Here is a 17,982-nt window from a genome sequence, read left to right as displayed (position 1 = left end):
GCTCCTTTGTACCCTGTTTTTGCTACCTCATCTCTGTAAAGAGGCAATCTATAAAATGCTAAAATCATGATATATTGTGTCTATGGCAAACTGATCTGTGTTATGTTCTGTCATAATTCTGTGACTCACTTTCCTTATCTAATAAATGCTCATGATTATCACAATTTGGGGCGAATAATATCAATGCCATTAATCTGCAGTAAAGCATACTAGAATTCATAGTGTCTTAATTCTAGTATTTTTAACCTTCTTATTTCCTAGTAGTTCCAAAAAGATTATTAGCAAACATTCTGGAACCATTTGGTACATGGTACAAAATACATTTAATGTATATTGAGTACAAACCCTGTGGTATCACTATTTTAGTCACTGGTGACTTAGCAGTAAATACAGCAGAAGAATCCTTGTTCTCTTGGAAAAGATGCTTCTCATCTGAAGGGAAAGAAAAGGAAATAAGTATCCTGTATTCCAGAGAGTGTGATGAAGAAGCAACAAGGCATAGGGCCAGAAAAATGTACCAGGACATGTCATTTAAAAAGAGAGGTCAGGGGATACCTCTAGAAGGACATGACATTTGGGCAGAGAGCTGAGTGAAGTGACAGAGAAAAAAGGCAAATCACTTACAGCAGTTAAACTAACAACAGGCTTTATGTCAGTAGCAACAGAAGCCAAAAGATGCTGGAATCGATTCTTCAAGGTGTTTTGACAAAAATAACTGTAAATCTAATATTATATAAGCATCAACTCCTTCATGGATAGGAGCTAAGTAAAGAGAGTTTCAGAAAATAAAACTGAGAATATAGTGTTGTATACCCATCAAAGCATTCAAGAATGAGGGCTAAAGATTATCTTCTTGAAGAAAGACAAAATCTTAAAAGAGCTGAGATGCAAAAAAAAATTCAGTAGTGAATAAAGAACCTGATGAACATATAGATAATATTAAAATATTTTCTACGTTCAATAATAATAATTGTAATCATTAAGGTATGACATTGAATAAAATTATACAATTAAATACTGACTTACAATGGAATATATGTTGGAAAAATGGTTATTGGAATTAAAGTTTTATAATATTCTTACATATCTGAGATGAAGTGTTGGTTAATAGGTTGGTTAATCTATTAATTTCAGGCCTGTAAGTATGAATGCCACAGATACTAAGGGTAAATAGTAAAGCATAAAAATACGATTATAAGTTTCAAATCAGAAAAATGAAAATGATGCATTAGAAAACCAACAAATTAATTGTTTAAATAAAAGTTAAGAAAGGAGTAGTGGCAGCAAATTTACAGATGAATTCTGTAAATGTCCTAAAAGTCAACCCAGTCTTAAAGTTTTGCAGATAATATAAGAGGAAATACACTTCAAATTAATAAAAGAAACTATGGACAAAAAAAATTAATCTCTGTAAAAAATATTGCCCCACTGACTCCACTGATATTGGTAGATTAATAGAGGACAAATCATTTTAATAGATGCAAGGAAAACATTCGATCAAATTTATTAACTAATTATTAAGAGAAGATCTTAGCAATATAGAAATAAAATGTTTTCTACAAAAAAAACCCTTTTTTGTAGAAATAAAACTATAGAAAATTACATTTTTAAAGGTGAAATGTTAGAAATATTTCTATTATTATTATTATTATTAGAGATAGAGTCTTACTCTGTCACCCAGGCTGGAGTGCTATGGTGCGACCTCCGCTCGCCGCAATCTCCGCCTCTCAACTTCAAACGCTTCTCCTGGCTCAGCTTCCCCAGTGGCTGGGACTACAGGGACGCTCCTCCACATCCAGCTAATTTTTGTATTTTGGTAGAGACAGGTTTCTACCATGTTGGCCAGGCTGGTCTCAAACTCCTGGGCTCAAGTGATCCCCACTCGTCTTGGCCTCTCAAAGTGCTGGTATTACAGGCATGAGCCACCGCGCCTGGCCGAAATATTCCTTTGAAAATTAAGAAGAAGATTGCATGTACTCAGTGTTGTAATGGAAGATCTAGTCTTTACAAAAATGCAAGACATAGAAAACAAATGTTATGACTTTACAAGAAATACATACAATTTTATTTGTATATAATAGGATTTTCCTCATACGCAATCCAAAAACATCTACAAATAAACTATCAGATCTAAGAGTTCAGGAAGATCATTGGATATGACATTAACAAGTAAAAACTATTTTTTCATTCTACATATGAGCAACAAAATGCCTAATTTTATTTTAAAAACAAAACTCCTTAAAATGACAAGAAAGTATAAGTTAAAAATAAATCTAACAAAAGATGTGCAAGAATTGTATAGAAGAAAAATAAAATGTCATTGAAAGAAATTGAAGAAGACAGATTTACTATTGTAAAGATGCTAATTCTTCCACCTTTGATTTATAGATCAATGCAATTCCAATCAAAACCCTAAAAGAGTTATTGATGGAAACTGAAAGGATAATTCTGGAAGGCATATGGAATAACAAAAATCCAAAAATAACCTAGATCATCCAAATACCAAGATGGTATTACTGTATACCACTCAGGAATAACATATTGTATGATTGGCCCAAGGATTAACAACTTACCAAAGAGACAAAACAAACAAACAAACAAACAAACAAACAAAAAAGCGATATGTGTAAGCATGAGCAGCAACTATGGCTTCTCAATAATAGTTCTGGGAAACTCATTTTCCACAGGGAGAAGGTGAAATTACATCTTTATATCACCCTACACATCAAAATCAATTCCAGATAAAAATGTTTTAATATTTAAGACATTTAACTCTTTTTGAACAAGAAGTAAAATTATTATGATAGTAGTATAGAAAGATTTGCAAAACAAATTACAGGAAACTACTAGCCTATCAGAAAAGATGATAATCCTATCTACATTAAAATTTGAATATTCTATTCATCAGTCAGAAATAGCAGACATTTACAATATATATAACTGACAAGTGTGTTTTGTGTTTTGATATCTGTAACATATAAAGAATTCCCTAATTTAATAAAAATAATTCAATTACCAAATGGGAAAACATAGTCAATACAGTTTCGGAAAAAGTTAAATTTGGTATCCTTGCTGACAATTAATGTAGATGTCCATGAGACGATTGGTTTCTGACCGTGGACCTAAGATGTAAACTCCATGGTTATTAATGAACTAATTTAGAACTGAGGTCGTGCTTTGAGTGAAAAGGTGAGAAGACCAAGAATTGGAACCCCTTGGAATGTAGAGAGAAGAAAAAGCTATGAGTGATATTACAGAGGAATTCCCAGCCTCTGGGTTACACAAAATCCCTGAGGAGGCAAGAGTCTTAACAGCTAAGAAAAAGTTATTCCCAGAAGGAGAGAATCAAATGTGTCAAAAGTCACAAAAAGTTGCATTCAGTAAAGACTGGAATTTTTTTTAAGGGTCTGAACAAGGGCAGTTTCATGCAGTCAAGGAAATCGAAGCCTTAATGAAAGTGGCTGTGGCATAAAGGGGATAGAAGGGACATAAGCAGAGAAACGTATTTGTTTCTTGGAAACAAATGAAGAGGGAAACAATAGAGACAGCAGTGGAAATGGGGCTGGGTCATGCAGGAACAAGGGGAAGGGCCTGTTTTTCCTAGGTATTTTCTAAAGGAAGGAGAGGCTGAAAAGATGGAAGAGCATGAGCATTAGATAATTTAAGATCACTCAGGTGGCAAGATGGGGTGAGATTTGCAAGTGACCTTTAAGAGAAGAGTTATTTTTTCAGTTTAGATGAGGATAGGAGGGGAGGTAAGAATGGGTGTATGGATTGAATGACACCTCTGTGGAAGAGGAGTATAGGAGTTGAGGAATTTATAGTCTGATGGATTCTGTTTTCTTTGTGGAGAAGTCAATATTGTGTAGGAGAAGGTATTCCAAGAAATGAAGTAGGTGACTTGAAAGAGAAGTAAATGCTTGAAATTCATTGCTGTTGATGTAAAATAGGATCTGAATTGACAAGGGCAGTTTGTTCCTGACAAACCAGGACATAGGATCACTCTGTTTTTACTCCAGATATTTTGGAGAGAAAATGAGAAGAAATGCAAGAAAATGGTGGAGGGTAGATAAATGAAAGAACAATGGGGTAAAGGAGTTTAGCATTTTGGAAGAAAAGTGGTAAAGGTGATAAAACTTGGGATCCTGAATAAAAGTTCTTTGAAAAGCAATTTGAAGGAGAGATTTTATTCCAGTGAACAGTTTGCAAACTGGAGAGACACAACCCCTAGTGTAAAACAAAGGTGCGTTCCAGAGAACAAAGAGAGAGTTCAAGTTTCGTAGCAAAAGTTTCCGCCCACGTTCCCAATCAGGTTCATTTGTGCAAATGAATGATTCAAACTTGCTGAGTTCTGATTGGTTGGTTCAGGTAAGCTCTGACGGTCTTGAAGTTAAAAAGATGTATGTTTTCAGGGATCTCAGAGTATGTGTGTCACCTCTGGTCAGGAAGTGGCTGTTTGGCTCTATTTTAAATTTAAGCCCAGTTAGCTGCTTGGGATTCATCCTGAAGGATTGGATCTTTCAAGCTTCTATTTATTCACAGGAGCTTGGCTGAAAAGGAAAGGGAATGAGACTAGAAGATTATTGGTCAAAGGAAAGAAGCAGATTGCATTCCAAGTCTAGGTAAAGTCCAAATGAGGAGATGCAACGGCATAGTGAGAAGAGCTTTGCTTTAGAGTGTGGTGTTAGATATTTCCAAAATATTACAAGTGATGGCACATCTCGTGGTAATGAGCATCTGTTGTGACAGGAGGTGAAAGCAGCTGGCAATAAAGGACATCAGACAAAGGAGGCTATGATGTGAAGAGTGAGACACTGGAGACGTCTTGATTGGATCAGGAGCGTCACTGCCTCATAGGCTGACCCTGGTCCTCATGAGATGTCCATTATGCATTGTCAGGCATCAATCAGCCATGGTCTCAGCATTCTGAAATGCATGTGTTAACTTAGAATATAGCATGAGATTTAAATACATAAGAAAAAAAGATTCCAACAGAGGAACTGAACCTTTTTATCTTTGTCAGTAATAAAATGTTTGATGTTACCATAATTTTTTTTCAGAAATACAGAAACATTCAAGAAAGATATGATGAAAGAGCTTATTTCCTTAATCGAAGATCTAGCCTGGGTGACAGAGTGAGACCCTGTCTCAAAAGAAAAAAAAAAAAAAATGAGGAAGACGGTTTGGTAGCTTTTCTAAAAGACTGCATATTTTACTACCACAGGACTTTGCTTGTGCATTTTTGGACTTGTTTTGTTTTGTCTGTGTCTCCCGTTTCCTCAGTACCACACAGTCTTGATTACTACAGCTACATGACCCGTCTTAAAATCCGGTAGAGATTAATTGCTCTCACTTTATTCTTTTTTGTCAAAACCGTTTAGTTATACTAGTTCCTTTGCATTTCTGCATAAATTTTAGAATAATCTCATCTATATCTATGAAAAAAATCTTGCTGGAATTTTAATGAGAATTACATTAAACCTGTATATCAACTTGTAAAGAAATGACATCTTTACTGTCTTTAGACTTTCAATCCATGCATATATACTTATTCATGTTTTTAATCTTTGATTTTGTACTTCAGTATTTTCTAACTTTTAGTTTATAAGTACTGTAGATATTTTGTTAAATTTGTACCTAATTATTTCATGCTTTTGAGCAATTTTTTAAAAAAGATCTATGTCCATATGTTCATTGATTGTATATAAAATAAATACTATCTATATATTAATACATTTGCCTTATATCCAGAGACCTTGCTGAACTCACTTTGGAGTATTTTTGATATGTCTTAGGATTTTCTACATAGACAATAATTTCATCTGCAAATAGGGACAGTTTTATCTCTTCTTTTCCATTCTGTTTGCTTTTTATGTCCTTTTCTTGCCATGATGCACAGGCTAGAAATTGCAGCACTGTGTTGAATAAGACTGGAGAGAACAGATATCCCTGCCTTATTTTCTATGTGAAAAGTATTCACTGTGTTTCCTTACTCTAGGGCTTTTGTACATGTTCTTTTCCAAGTTGTAGAAGTTCCCTTCTATTTTTATTTTCTTTCTGAGAGGTCTTTAACTCATAATGAGTGTTGAATATATGCAAACACTTTTTATTTATTGATACTATTATGTGATTTTTCTTCTTTAGCCGTTAATACGATGGATTATATCGATTTATTTTCAAATATTGAACCAGTATTGCATCCTGGGAATAAACCTTACTTGCTCATGATGTCTAAACCTTTTCATATTGATAAATTCTATTTGCCGATATTTTGTTAATGATTTTTGTGTATATGTTCATGAGAAGTATTTGACTGTAGTTTTTTTTTTTCTTTATTTATAGTCATCATCTGGTTTTGATATTAGGGTGAGCCTCCCAAAAGGAGTTGGGGAGTATTCCCTCCTCTGTTATTTTATAGAGGAGAGTCTATAAAATTGCTGTTACATTTTTTAAACACTGGGTTAAATTCCCTGGTAAAATAATTTTAATTCCTTCCTGGGGATTTCTTATTTGGGGAGTTTTAAGGATTAGGAATTCATTTTTTAATAGTTATAGAGCTATCTCAATTATCTATTTCATATTAGGTGTGTTATGGTAGTTTGTGTTTTTTGAGGAAATGAGATGCTCACTGAAGAGCAGGATCTTTTTATCTTAGCCACAAATAAATTTTGATGTTACCATGTAGTTTTATTTCACACTTAACAAAAAGTACTGAGAAAGAATAATGAAAATCCTGTACCCACAGCTCAGCTGAAGAGATACGTGTTAAAAATGCAAATGTAGTGAAAGTTTCAGTGCATTCCTTTTGCCTAATTCCTGCTCTCACCTCTACTTGGCGCCAACATGGGTGTGATGCTTGTTATTCCCCTAGATGTCCAAGTAATTGATTTTTTAAAAACTAGTGTGCTTAACCAATGTGGCATTCAGACTCATACCTTTGACTCAGCTGGCACATATTGACAAAAATGATATTATTTGACATGATGTTATTTTGGTTTGTTTCCACAGCTCTTGCAGTGTTTACTCAACGTCCTCAGGATACAAGTGTCGAGGTTGGAAAGAATATAAACATTTCATGTCATGCTCAAGGAGAACCACAACCCGTAATTACTTGGAATAAGGTAAGATCTCAACTAAAAGTACAGTAATATTAAAAACACTGACAGATGTATCGACCCACTGAAATGGAGGTAATGATTCTCATATCGAGTTTTTACTGTTGCAACTTTTGCTAGCAAATAATACTTTTTACATTGCAGCAGGTTTATTTCCTGTTTCTTATTTTTCTTTCTTTTTTTTTTTTTTTAAGTGACTGTATCTGATTTTGGGTCAGTGTTTTCATAAGGTTTATCCTTTCTCATTTGCCTGGTGATGAAAGCTTCATAAGCATAACTGAATTCCTCTAAGGAAAATTGGTTTTGACACATATAAATTAAGAGTTTAGTGGCCAATAAGAAACCATTTTAAGTTAATAACTCAGAAGTGAATTAAAAGTAGGTCATTGGCTGAGACAGGAAAGGAATGGAAAGCCTAATGTTAAAGAAACAAGAAAAAGTAGTTCTGAAGTTTCAAACCCTGAATGGCTTTAAAGAAACAATAGCTCCTTACTTATGTATCTTACATCTTTTGGAAGCCATGTTCTTCCAACATAACTGCTTCTGATGTTTTAAATTTTTCATCAAAACAAAATGGTCGGTCTCAGATATCAGTGTTCTTAAAAATCAACAAATTTGCACGCCTGAATGTCAGTTTTTGAAACATTTTGACAAAATATAAAATCTGTGAAAGGTTACAAAGCTGTTTTCCAAAACCACTTGGCTTATTTTTATTGCTGCCATATATTAACAATGCCTTCTTTTGTGCTGTAGCAAGTCTCACATGCCAGTCTCTATGAAGAGTAAGTTTAGGGGTCTCAATCATGAGTCTTTTGGTTCATGTCCTCTCACTAGTCTGAATATTTTTTAAAACCCCTTTTAATTTGATATTATATATTAAAACATTTTTATGCTAAAAATAGAAAGTGTGAAAAATATACATTTTGGGCAGTCTCTGAAGCCTTATTCTCCACTCTACGACATGCATCATTATATAATCACATCAGCAGAATAGCTCAGCGTCTACTTTGTAAAAGGTAGCTTTTAATCACAAACTGATTGAGTTCCGACTCTATGCCAGACATTTTACACACACGATCACATATACTGTTCATAACAGTCTTCTTCAGCTCACGAGTTTGGAAAAGGTATGAGTTAGCATACCTTTGCTACCAGCAATAGAAACACCTTACCATAAGCAGATAAGGAATGTACTGGAAAGCTATCTGATTGCTGAGACTCCAAGCAGATATTTCAGAGCTATACATTTAGTCTGGAGTTCTGGCAATAGGTGAGGAAAAGGGAGCAACTTTGAAAGAAAATTTAGTAGTGGCCCAGCCTGAGACAAGGAAGGTGTTGTTCTGAAGGAAGGACCCGCTGGGCCCTATGACCTGTGCACCTGGTTGCCTCATCCATGCCTTGTGTCTGGTCTCTCTCATCTGCCCTCTCATCTGGTAGGTTCCTGCAACTTCCTGTCCCTTCCTACTCGGAGTTAACAGCTACCAATAGCCTGGACTTGTTTTCCAGCATTGGGTAAAGTCAGCTGTGAGAATCCGAAGACCTGTGAAACATTATTTTCACTTGAAACGTTCATGGTTACACTGTGGCCTATTGGCTATAGCTGGAGTGTGAGTTCTTTTGAAAAAATATATCCCATCCTCTTTTTCTTGTGAGTCTTTTGGGGCTAGAGGCAGGGCAGAGGCACACCATTTTAACTGCAATTTCGTAAGGCCAATTTCCTTTACTTTTTAAAATTAAGTCCATAATAATGAAAAGTATGTAAATCTATATTAATTAAAAGTAAATGCATGTTAATAATAGTTCTTATAAAATTTAGTTATTTTTATCTTCTTACAGTATATTTTAATTGTGTATATATATATAATACACATATCAGTGTAGCTATACAAAACATATGAGTACATGCAAGGAAGAAATAGAAGGGAAATTAGAAATATGTTAATAAAAATATTTTGATGTTTTTGGATGATGGATTTGTGAACATACTTCTCCTTGTTAATTTTTAATTTTTTTTATTTTAAATATGGGATCTTGCTAGGTTGTCGAGGCTACAGTACAGTGGCATGATCATAGTTCACTACAGATTCACACTTCTAGACTCAAGTGACCCTCTCACTTCAGTCTCCTGAGTAGCTAGAACTACAGGCACACGCTACCATGCCTGGCTGACTTTTGTTCTATTTTTTTTTGTAGGGATAGGGTCTTGCTATGTCACTCAGGTTGGTCTTGAACTCCTCAGCTCAAGTGATCCTGCTGTCTCAGTCTTCCAAAATGCTGAGATTATAGATATGAACCACTGTGCCCGACCAAATGTAGTTGTCAGAATTATCTTTAGCAGTAAGGAATATATGAATCAATTGTGTTTATCTATTCATTGGAGTGATAATTTTAAAATAATTATTCTGTTAAATAATTACATGACTGAACTTTTGGTTGTCATATTTAATAATTAGAGAGAGAAAAACCACACTTCCTAGAAACCTCTTTTCCTCTCTTCCTTCTCTCCACTAGATTCATGTATCTCCTTCAGTACTTGGCACACAACAGACATGCAATAGATGTCTGTTGAACAAATGAACCCACATTGGAAAAAGTAAATAAATGACTTTTTAAGGAACCACACCCATCCAGTGACAACTCTTTTTTGTTCCCTAGGAAGGTGTGCAGATAACTGAGAGTGGTAAATTCCACGTGGATGGTGAAGGCACGCTGACTATCTACGACGCAGGGTTCCCTGACCAGGGAAGATACGAATGTATGGCTCGGAATTCATTTGGCCTTGTTGTGACCAACATGTTTCTTACAGTCACTGGTAGGTGTTTGTAAGTAGCTCCATTTACAACATCCAAATAACTGTCTCCGAACAGCTTCTACTCCTAATCCTATCTGACTGACCTCAGTAATCATGCTCTCTTATGCTTTCTTTCTGGTCAAGTGTGTTTATAGTCAAAGCTGTTTTATTCTTTTTAAAATGAAAACTTTCAAATATAAACAATCTTAAGGGATATAAAGTGAAAAATAACAATTTAAAAAAAAAACATAAATAGCAAAGATTTGCAAATGTGTATCATGTTTTCTTACAAACCAAAAATTATAGAATGTAAGATGTATTTATAGCCAAAATGTAGAGCCAGAGGTTGAAGCATAATGTGGAATTCAACATGTACTACGTATTCTAATCTAGTATATTTAATCCCAGTTTAAAATTAGAAATCAATCCATCGAACTCCCAAGTAAGCTTTACAACCACCAGAACAAATATCTCAATGTTTGCAGGCATTTATAATTGGCCTACATAATTGACATAGCTTTTTACATTCCATCATCATTCTAGTTATATAGCTAGAACCCTCTGCAGGTTGATTATATATGATGATTGCTTAAATTCTGTTTACCGTAGTCTTATAAAAAATCTTTTTTTTTTCTTTTTTTCATTATTTAGTTCACAAGGGAGATGGGAGAGTCCATTTGTAGACAGGCTTGCGTAGACTGTACTGAAACTCCGCTGAGGTTATTTACAAGTGGAGACAGGCTGTGAAGACTGCCTGGTGTGTTCTCTACATGGGGAAGCACTGAAGGAAAGCACAGCATGTCTGCATATGGGAGCTGACATCAGTGTTGCTTTTTTTGCAAATGGGTTCAGGAGTTTTTGCTGTATTGATAATCTACAGTTGAAATAAAAGAGTTTAGCTATGAGCATCTGGAATGCTATTTTGGGTTTTGCTCATATTTCAGTTTCCCTTAAAAATGAACAGATTTCATAAATATGGTTTTGCACATTCTTTTTTACCTTTTAGTTTTTCCAGGCCTTATGGGTTTATAAAAGAGATTGGGTAACTCTTTCGTTATGTACAATAATATTTCATAACACAGGCCTGACTTAAAATAGATTTAGCTTATCAACTCATATTTATAAAGATTTGCCATTTTCCTATCATATGAATACTTTCATATTCTTTCACTTACATATTCTGAGATATCAAGCTTCTGAGGTCAGTGGTCCTCAACCTTTTTGGCACCAGGAACTGGTTTCATCGGAGACAATTTTTCCACAGACCAGGGGTGGGGAGATGGCTTTGAGATGATTCAAGTGCATTACATTTATTGTGCACTTTACTACTATTATTACATTGTAATATATAATGAAATAATTCTACAACTCACCATAATGTAGAATCAGTGGGAGCCCCGGGCTTGTTTTTCTGCAACTAGATGGTCCCATCTGGGGGTGATGGGAGACAGTGACAGATCATCAGGCATTAGATTCTCATAAGGAGTGCACAACCTAGATTTTTCATATGTGCAGTTCACAATAGAGTTTGTGCTTCTATTAGAATCTAGTGCCCCTGCTGATCTGGCAGGAGGTGGAGCTCAGGCAGTTACGCTCACTCACCTGCTGCTCGCCTCCTGCTGTGTTACTAACAGTCTATGACCAGTATTGGGGGTTGGGGACCCCTGCTATAGGATCTTCAAACCTCAGTGAGGAGTGTGGATTTATTCTCAAGTCATTGGGATTGAGAATCCCTTGTCTAGGTATTTTAAATAAAATGTATGTTTTCATTAGCAGCACATCAGTCAGCATGCATTCATTATACCATATTGTAAAAATGTCTTCTTGTAGAATAATATTCTTAAAATTATAATAATGTAGTTTAGTAATCAACAAATATTTGTCCTAATAGTATTAGAGGTTGTTTATTTTATAAAATTGCTTTTTATTTTTTTTGAGACGGAGTCTCACTCTGGCTGGAGTGCAGTGGCACAATCTCGGCTCACTGCAACTTCCGCCTCCTGGGTTCAAGCAATTTTCCTACCCCAGCCTCCCGAGTTGCCAGGGTTACAGGCGCCTACCATGCCGTGTTAATTTTTGTATTTTTAGTAGAGATGGGGTTTCACCATGTTGTCCAGGCCTGTCTTGAACTCCTGACCTCAGGTGATCTGCCCACCTTAGCCTCCCAAAGTGTTGGGATTACAGGCATGAGCCACCATGTTGACCTAAAATTTCTTAATGTTACAAAATCCTAGTCTCACTTTACTATTCTCTGTGAGTTCATGATTTTCCTGATTTAAAATCTATGGTAGTTGTGTTTCTTATAAATTTATGGTGTTCACGTTTTGCTCTTCAACTATTTATGAGACCTGTGGAAAAATGCCTTTGAGATTGTTTGGAAAAAGTTATTACAGAATTTAAATTAATATCCCAATGTTTTAGAAATGCTAAAAATCTTTGCCATTAAACACACATGCAAACAAACATCCTCTCTCTCTGTATTGCATCTCTGTCTTGTTCTTCCACATACACAGAAGCACTATGATCACAGTGAAAAAACATTTTAGAATCTCCAACACAAGAATTTCATCTTCTTTAACAGAAATGTAACTGAATGTAATCACACATACGTATTAAAAGTAAAACATTCAGGTTGGGTGCAGTGGCTCACGCCTGTAATCCCAGCACTTTGGGAAGCTGAGGCAGGTGTATCACAACATCAGGAGTTTGAGACCAGCCTGGCCAAAATAGTGAAACTCTGTCTCTACCAAAAATACAAACAATTAACTAGACATGGTGGTGAGCACCTGTAGTCCCAGCTACTTGGGAGACTGAGGCAAGAGAATCACTTAAACCTGGGAGGTGGATCTTGCAGTGTCAAGATCACACCATTGCACTCCAGCCTGGGTGACAGAGTGAGACTTCATCTCAAAAACAAAACAGAAGTAAAACATTCAGTAAAATGCATTAATCATTTTATTTACCAGATTTCAGAATAGTGATAACATTCAGAGATATTCTGTTCTATGGTGTTGAAACAGACTATAAGGAGATAATAACACAATAAAATAAATGTTATTCAACAAATAAAAACTTTTTTGGCTCTGGGGCATTTATATGTCAATATGAGGGAAAAGTAATTTCTACCAAATAAATTTCATAGTGTTAGAAATATTTTTTAATAAAGTAAGAGAAAGATGAAAGAATACAAATTTAAAAGTTTTGAGAAAATTTAAGATCCAAGACAGAAGAGTATATGTATTTATAAAACCCAAACTAGCAGAATAAGGTGAAATATGGCAAAATAAAGTAACATTTAATGTTTTATGAGTGAGACCCTTTCATTCACCAAGTCGTTATAACTAAAAGGAAAAATTTATACATTGCAGGAGGATTTTCCAATCTTGATGCCCCCACTTAGTCATAGTAGAATGTTGTAACTCCATTTGTGGAGTAAATGACACAAGTAAGTGATCATGACTTTTGAGTTTCTAATTTACATTGGGAATTACAGCCGTAGGAAGTGATGTGCAATAATGAAAAGTACACAACCATTTAGGCATTATATAAAATTTACATTTTACTGAATGATGTTTGTAGCAGGGCATCTATGATAGCAAAGGAACAAAAAGATTTCTACACTTGTAATTTTTTCAGAAAGCTCATTTTCCCTTTAGAGTTAATAGATTTGTAAACAGTTTGCATAAATAACCTGTAAGATTGATACAGTATTTACTGGGAAGCTATCCTTTGTTTAGGATGTTGTCAATGTATTTTATATCAGCAAATATTAATTCTATTGCCAACTTCTCTCTTTTTTCTAGATAATATTTTGTATCTAAATGCTACACATTTTATTTAGGTAAAATATTTATATATTTATTGGTTTTTTAAAATATTTAAGAATAATTTATTGTTAACAGTCACTAGATTATATTAACTACAAAGTGCTAGTAAGTGTTGTGAAGTATAGACCATTTCTTGCTAGTGAAAATGATTCGGTTTGACTGAATACATAACACATTTATATGAAATATTAGAAGTGTGAGATAGTGAGAAGAAAACCCTGGGTTAAGCCATCAGACTTCATTGATCTCAGCCACTTTGGATAACTTCCTTACCCATGACTGGAATTGATTTTCTTATTTTTTTAAAAGATGGACCTGAACTCTCTCAATAACTCTCTCAATATTAGATACAAAATATTTTCTGGCATAGAATTTCTATGTTTCCATGATGGAATTCAAACAATAGTTACAAAAATAGTGCAATGGTAATGAGGAAGCACGTTATGGTATGTCTGTGATAAAATTCTTACCATTGAGACATTGAACTAATATGTGGACAAGGTGAAAAATGCAAAGATGACCCATAATTTATTAAATGAAAAACTTGGAGCATGTAACATGCATATGCTGGTTTAAATTTTATGAAAACAATCCTTAGCAATGCAATAGCCTCTGAAATCCCTAGTTAAGTGTCTAATTGTCTGTTGGGCACCTCATTTTGGTGGACCCACTGTCCTCGCAATTCCTCATGTTAAAAACTGATCTTGAACACATTCAAATCTGAACCCCTGGTCTTTCCCCGAATACCTTGTCTCCTCCTAGCATGCCTTCATAGCAGAAGCAGGAAGCTGCCCTCACGATTTATCTTCCTCCCCGGCTCCCTTACCCCAACTCAGTGCCTCACTGGTCTTTCCTCCCCCAAAATTGCTTCTTTTCCACTTCTCTTCTTTATGAGACTCCTGTTCTATGGCTCAGTCTTTCATCATTTTGAATGTAGGTTTGGAAATAACTTTCCAAATTATCCTCCCACCTATAATATTTGCTACTTCAACTGTATCCTTAACCCAATAAATTATTATCAAACTAAACTGATTGAAGATTTAAGGCTACATTAGCTGACTTTAGGTTAGTGCGACCTTTTCTTTCAAGTTAATGAAATAACTTATACTAAATTCATAGGAATATCACTAGTAATAATAAGAGTTAACATTTATTGAGCATTTACCATGTGTTCCAAATGCTATACATTAATTAACCTGTTCAATTCTTGTGAGTTCTAGTTATTTTTCAAAACTCTGTATAAACGATTATCTATTTGAATTATTGGACATTTTAATCCCAATATTTGTCATGGTGTAGACAAACATCAATTTCTAAGCCACTGAAGCTGTTGCAGAGTTATGAGTGGACAATAAGGTATTGAAATATTTTCATTAGTTATATTTATTCAAACATTAATGAAGTGAAATTGGTGATTGAAGAGCTTTAAATTGCTGTTTTACTACATTTTACAATTTACTCTGAATAGGGGGTAAATTAGTTTACAAACTATTTTTGCTCTCTTGCCAAGCTTTTTATTTTATTTTCTGTTTTATTTTTGTCAAACTTTAATAATACAATGAATGGGGAAATATTTCTGTAAACAACAGCATCTACCTAGTATACATACACTTATGTTTATATTACCTTTAACTATATTAAAAGTAACACATTTCCCATCCATTTTGTACATAAAATACATAGTGACCACATACTTCTATCCTGAGATAAATGTTCTCAAAATTTTAACATATACATTTTAATATGTGTAAGTAGCATTTCCAGATTTTTGGTGTTGTAGTGTTTGAATAGTTTAAACATTATAAAGAAAACAATTAAAAAGTTGTAATCTGAGCACCATAACCTTAAACAAAGTAGATGGTGCCTTTCCTTTTCCAGTCTGTGAAAAACAGTGGAGCTCTCCAGGGCAATGATTCGTTTCCATGTTTAATGATGCAAAGTGATGAGTAAGACAGATTCTTTGCTGTTGAAAGAAAATGACTTCATAAAGGCAGTCATTACCATCAGTGTGTATGCTGTGGTCATGTCTCTGGTGTCCTAGGATAGCCCTCACATATGTCAGTGTTAGCATCATTCTTTTTAGGGAAAGACTGAGAGTGATAAGACCTATTTAGTTATGATAGTTAAATCATCTGCTAATTTTCTTCCCCAGGGGGAAAAAGGGGAGGATAAAAAGATACTCAAAACCCCATTGGTAATTGTGAAAAAAATCTCAGCCTTTATTGAGGTCTAGGCATATTTTAGCAATGGTGACAGAGGAGCACAGCTGTTTAGTTTTCCCATCCCATCTCTAGGTTCAGTCCCCAAGTGACCCAGAACCAGGCCTTTCATGCAGAGCAGTGAGTGGCCACGTGGCCTAAGCTCCCCCTTTTCTGAAAGGACTCAATATTACCATTTGATTTTACCATCAATAATGGTGATAGCCTCATAGATACAAGGATAGGATTGCAAGTAGATGTGCATCAATAACTTTAAACATGTTTATTTTGTAAATCTACTGAGGCCTTTTTCTCATTTTTATTAACCCTGAGACTTAACAAAGAAAAATTATCTAATTGTCCCTCTACTCCTGTAAAAGTGTGCACAAAATGATGGAGAATATGCTCAGAATTTTCTGATTAGTCTATTCCTTAGGCCATTAACTGAGATGATTTTTGAGACAAATAACTACAACAGTATTGATTAATTCTAATGTGTCCCCAACACACTGGATTTACTTACATAACACAGTGCTGTTCTAAAGAAATTTATAAAACCATTTTTGCAATTTGTACCAAATAACACTGAAATAAATGAATAATAAAAGAGTTAGTTTTAGTTTACTCTTAAACCACATAAACTTAAAAAAATCATAACTAACATAAAAACGAGAAAACTTTGTTATTAAAAATGTTTTTGTTTGAATATATCATGTATTTAATGTGGTTTTAAGAATCTGAACAACTTTATGTGTTTTCTATTTGTGTAGTTTAAATATTTCAAAGACTATTGCATATTATTCCATTTTTTAAATTTTCTTCTCCTTTTCACTTTTACACGCTGGTTGACTTCTGATTCTTATAGATAAATAGCAAATGATATTGAAGGAAATGACAGTATAACACAGTATCAATTGATAATCATGTGAGGATACAGATTGCCTCTGGGTTTTAAAACACATTAATCATGAAAGCCACCTTATATGTGCATTGTAGTTTTGAAAGAACTTTGCATGTCTTTGCTATCTGATAATCAACATCAGCCCTGAGCTCTGTGCTGAGCAAGGCTTGCTCTCTTCATTTAATGGATGAGCTGAAAGCTGAAGACAAGGGCTGTAAAATCCCCATGCTTGTAAATCTTATACAACTATAACAGCAAAACAATTTTATAAATAGAATAAAAGCAAAAATATCAATCCAATTCACATTCACATATTAAATGATGATTTCCTGAAATTTAAACTTTACATCAACTTCTGTCCACCATAGTGAATAGCCTTTTAAATTTTGGCATCTCAATAGCACTACGTCCTGTAGGGTAACTCAGTCCTAGCACACAACCTTCTTACTTCCCAATCCAAGTAGACCTTTGATAACATATTTTGTCCCAGATGCAGCGGCCCAGTGACAATACCTGACACAAACAGAAGCATGTAGTTAATGATGCTTTCTATATTTGAGGTCCAAAAGTGAAGGAGTAAAAGGGACAAAGAAAAGCGAATATGTTGATTAAATAATCAAGTCATACATGCCAGTGCAGATTGATTTGATTGATTTTAGTTTCTTTATTTCTAAGGTAAAAGTAAATTAAGTAAGCTCATTCCTACTGACTTTTTTTGAACACATAAGCAGACTAATGTAGCTATATTTATAGTATTATTTTCTCCTAATCACAGTAACTATATTAATTACTCAGTTAACTAATTAATTCATTCCCTTTTATGTCCATACTCTGTTTCCATCATCCTTGCTATATAGTTAACAACTATACTACATCTAAGTATTATATATTTTAATTCAATCATTTTATGGTAATCTCTTTCTAGTTTTCTAATTTTTACCTTAAGCATCTTTTAAGTGTCTGTCCACATATGCACAGGCAATTCTAACTGTTGCATGCACGTTGAACAGCCACCACATTTTCTAACTGTTGCATGCACTTGCAATTCTAACTGTTGCATGCACGTTGGACATCCACCACATTTTCCTTGCACACTGGTTTGGTTTGGATTTGTGTCCCCGCCCATATCTCATGTCAAATTTTAATCCCC

General features: G+C 34.5%; 1 protein-coding gene across 3 annotated transcripts in view; it reads left to right on the top strand.

The window, feature by feature from the left end:
• Positions 1 to 17,982, top strand: part of PXDNL (peroxidasin like) — a 409,080-nt gene that overhangs the window by 285,002 nt on the left and 106,096 nt on the right. For all 3 annotated transcript variants that reach the window (XM_033203626.1, XM_033203627.1, XM_033203628.1), the window contains 2 exons: positions 7,009 to 7,121; positions 9,771 to 9,927. In XM_033203626.1, coding sequence (XP_033059517.1) covers positions 7,009 to 7,121; positions 9,771 to 9,927 — 270 coding nt within the window. The remainder of the gene's footprint in view (positions 1 to 7,008; positions 7,122 to 9,770; positions 9,928 to 17,982) is intronic.

The sequence above is a fragment of the Trachypithecus francoisi genome, unplaced genomic scaffold, assembly GCF_009764315.1.
Source record: "Trachypithecus francoisi isolate TF-2019V2 unplaced genomic scaffold, Tfra_2.0 Lachesis_group7, whole genome shotgun sequence".
Classification (NCBI taxonomy): Eukaryota; Metazoa; Chordata; class Mammalia; order Primates; family Cercopithecidae; genus Trachypithecus; species Trachypithecus francoisi.
Note: the sequence above shows the minus strand (reverse complement) of the source record. Positions and strands in the feature narration are given on the sequence as shown.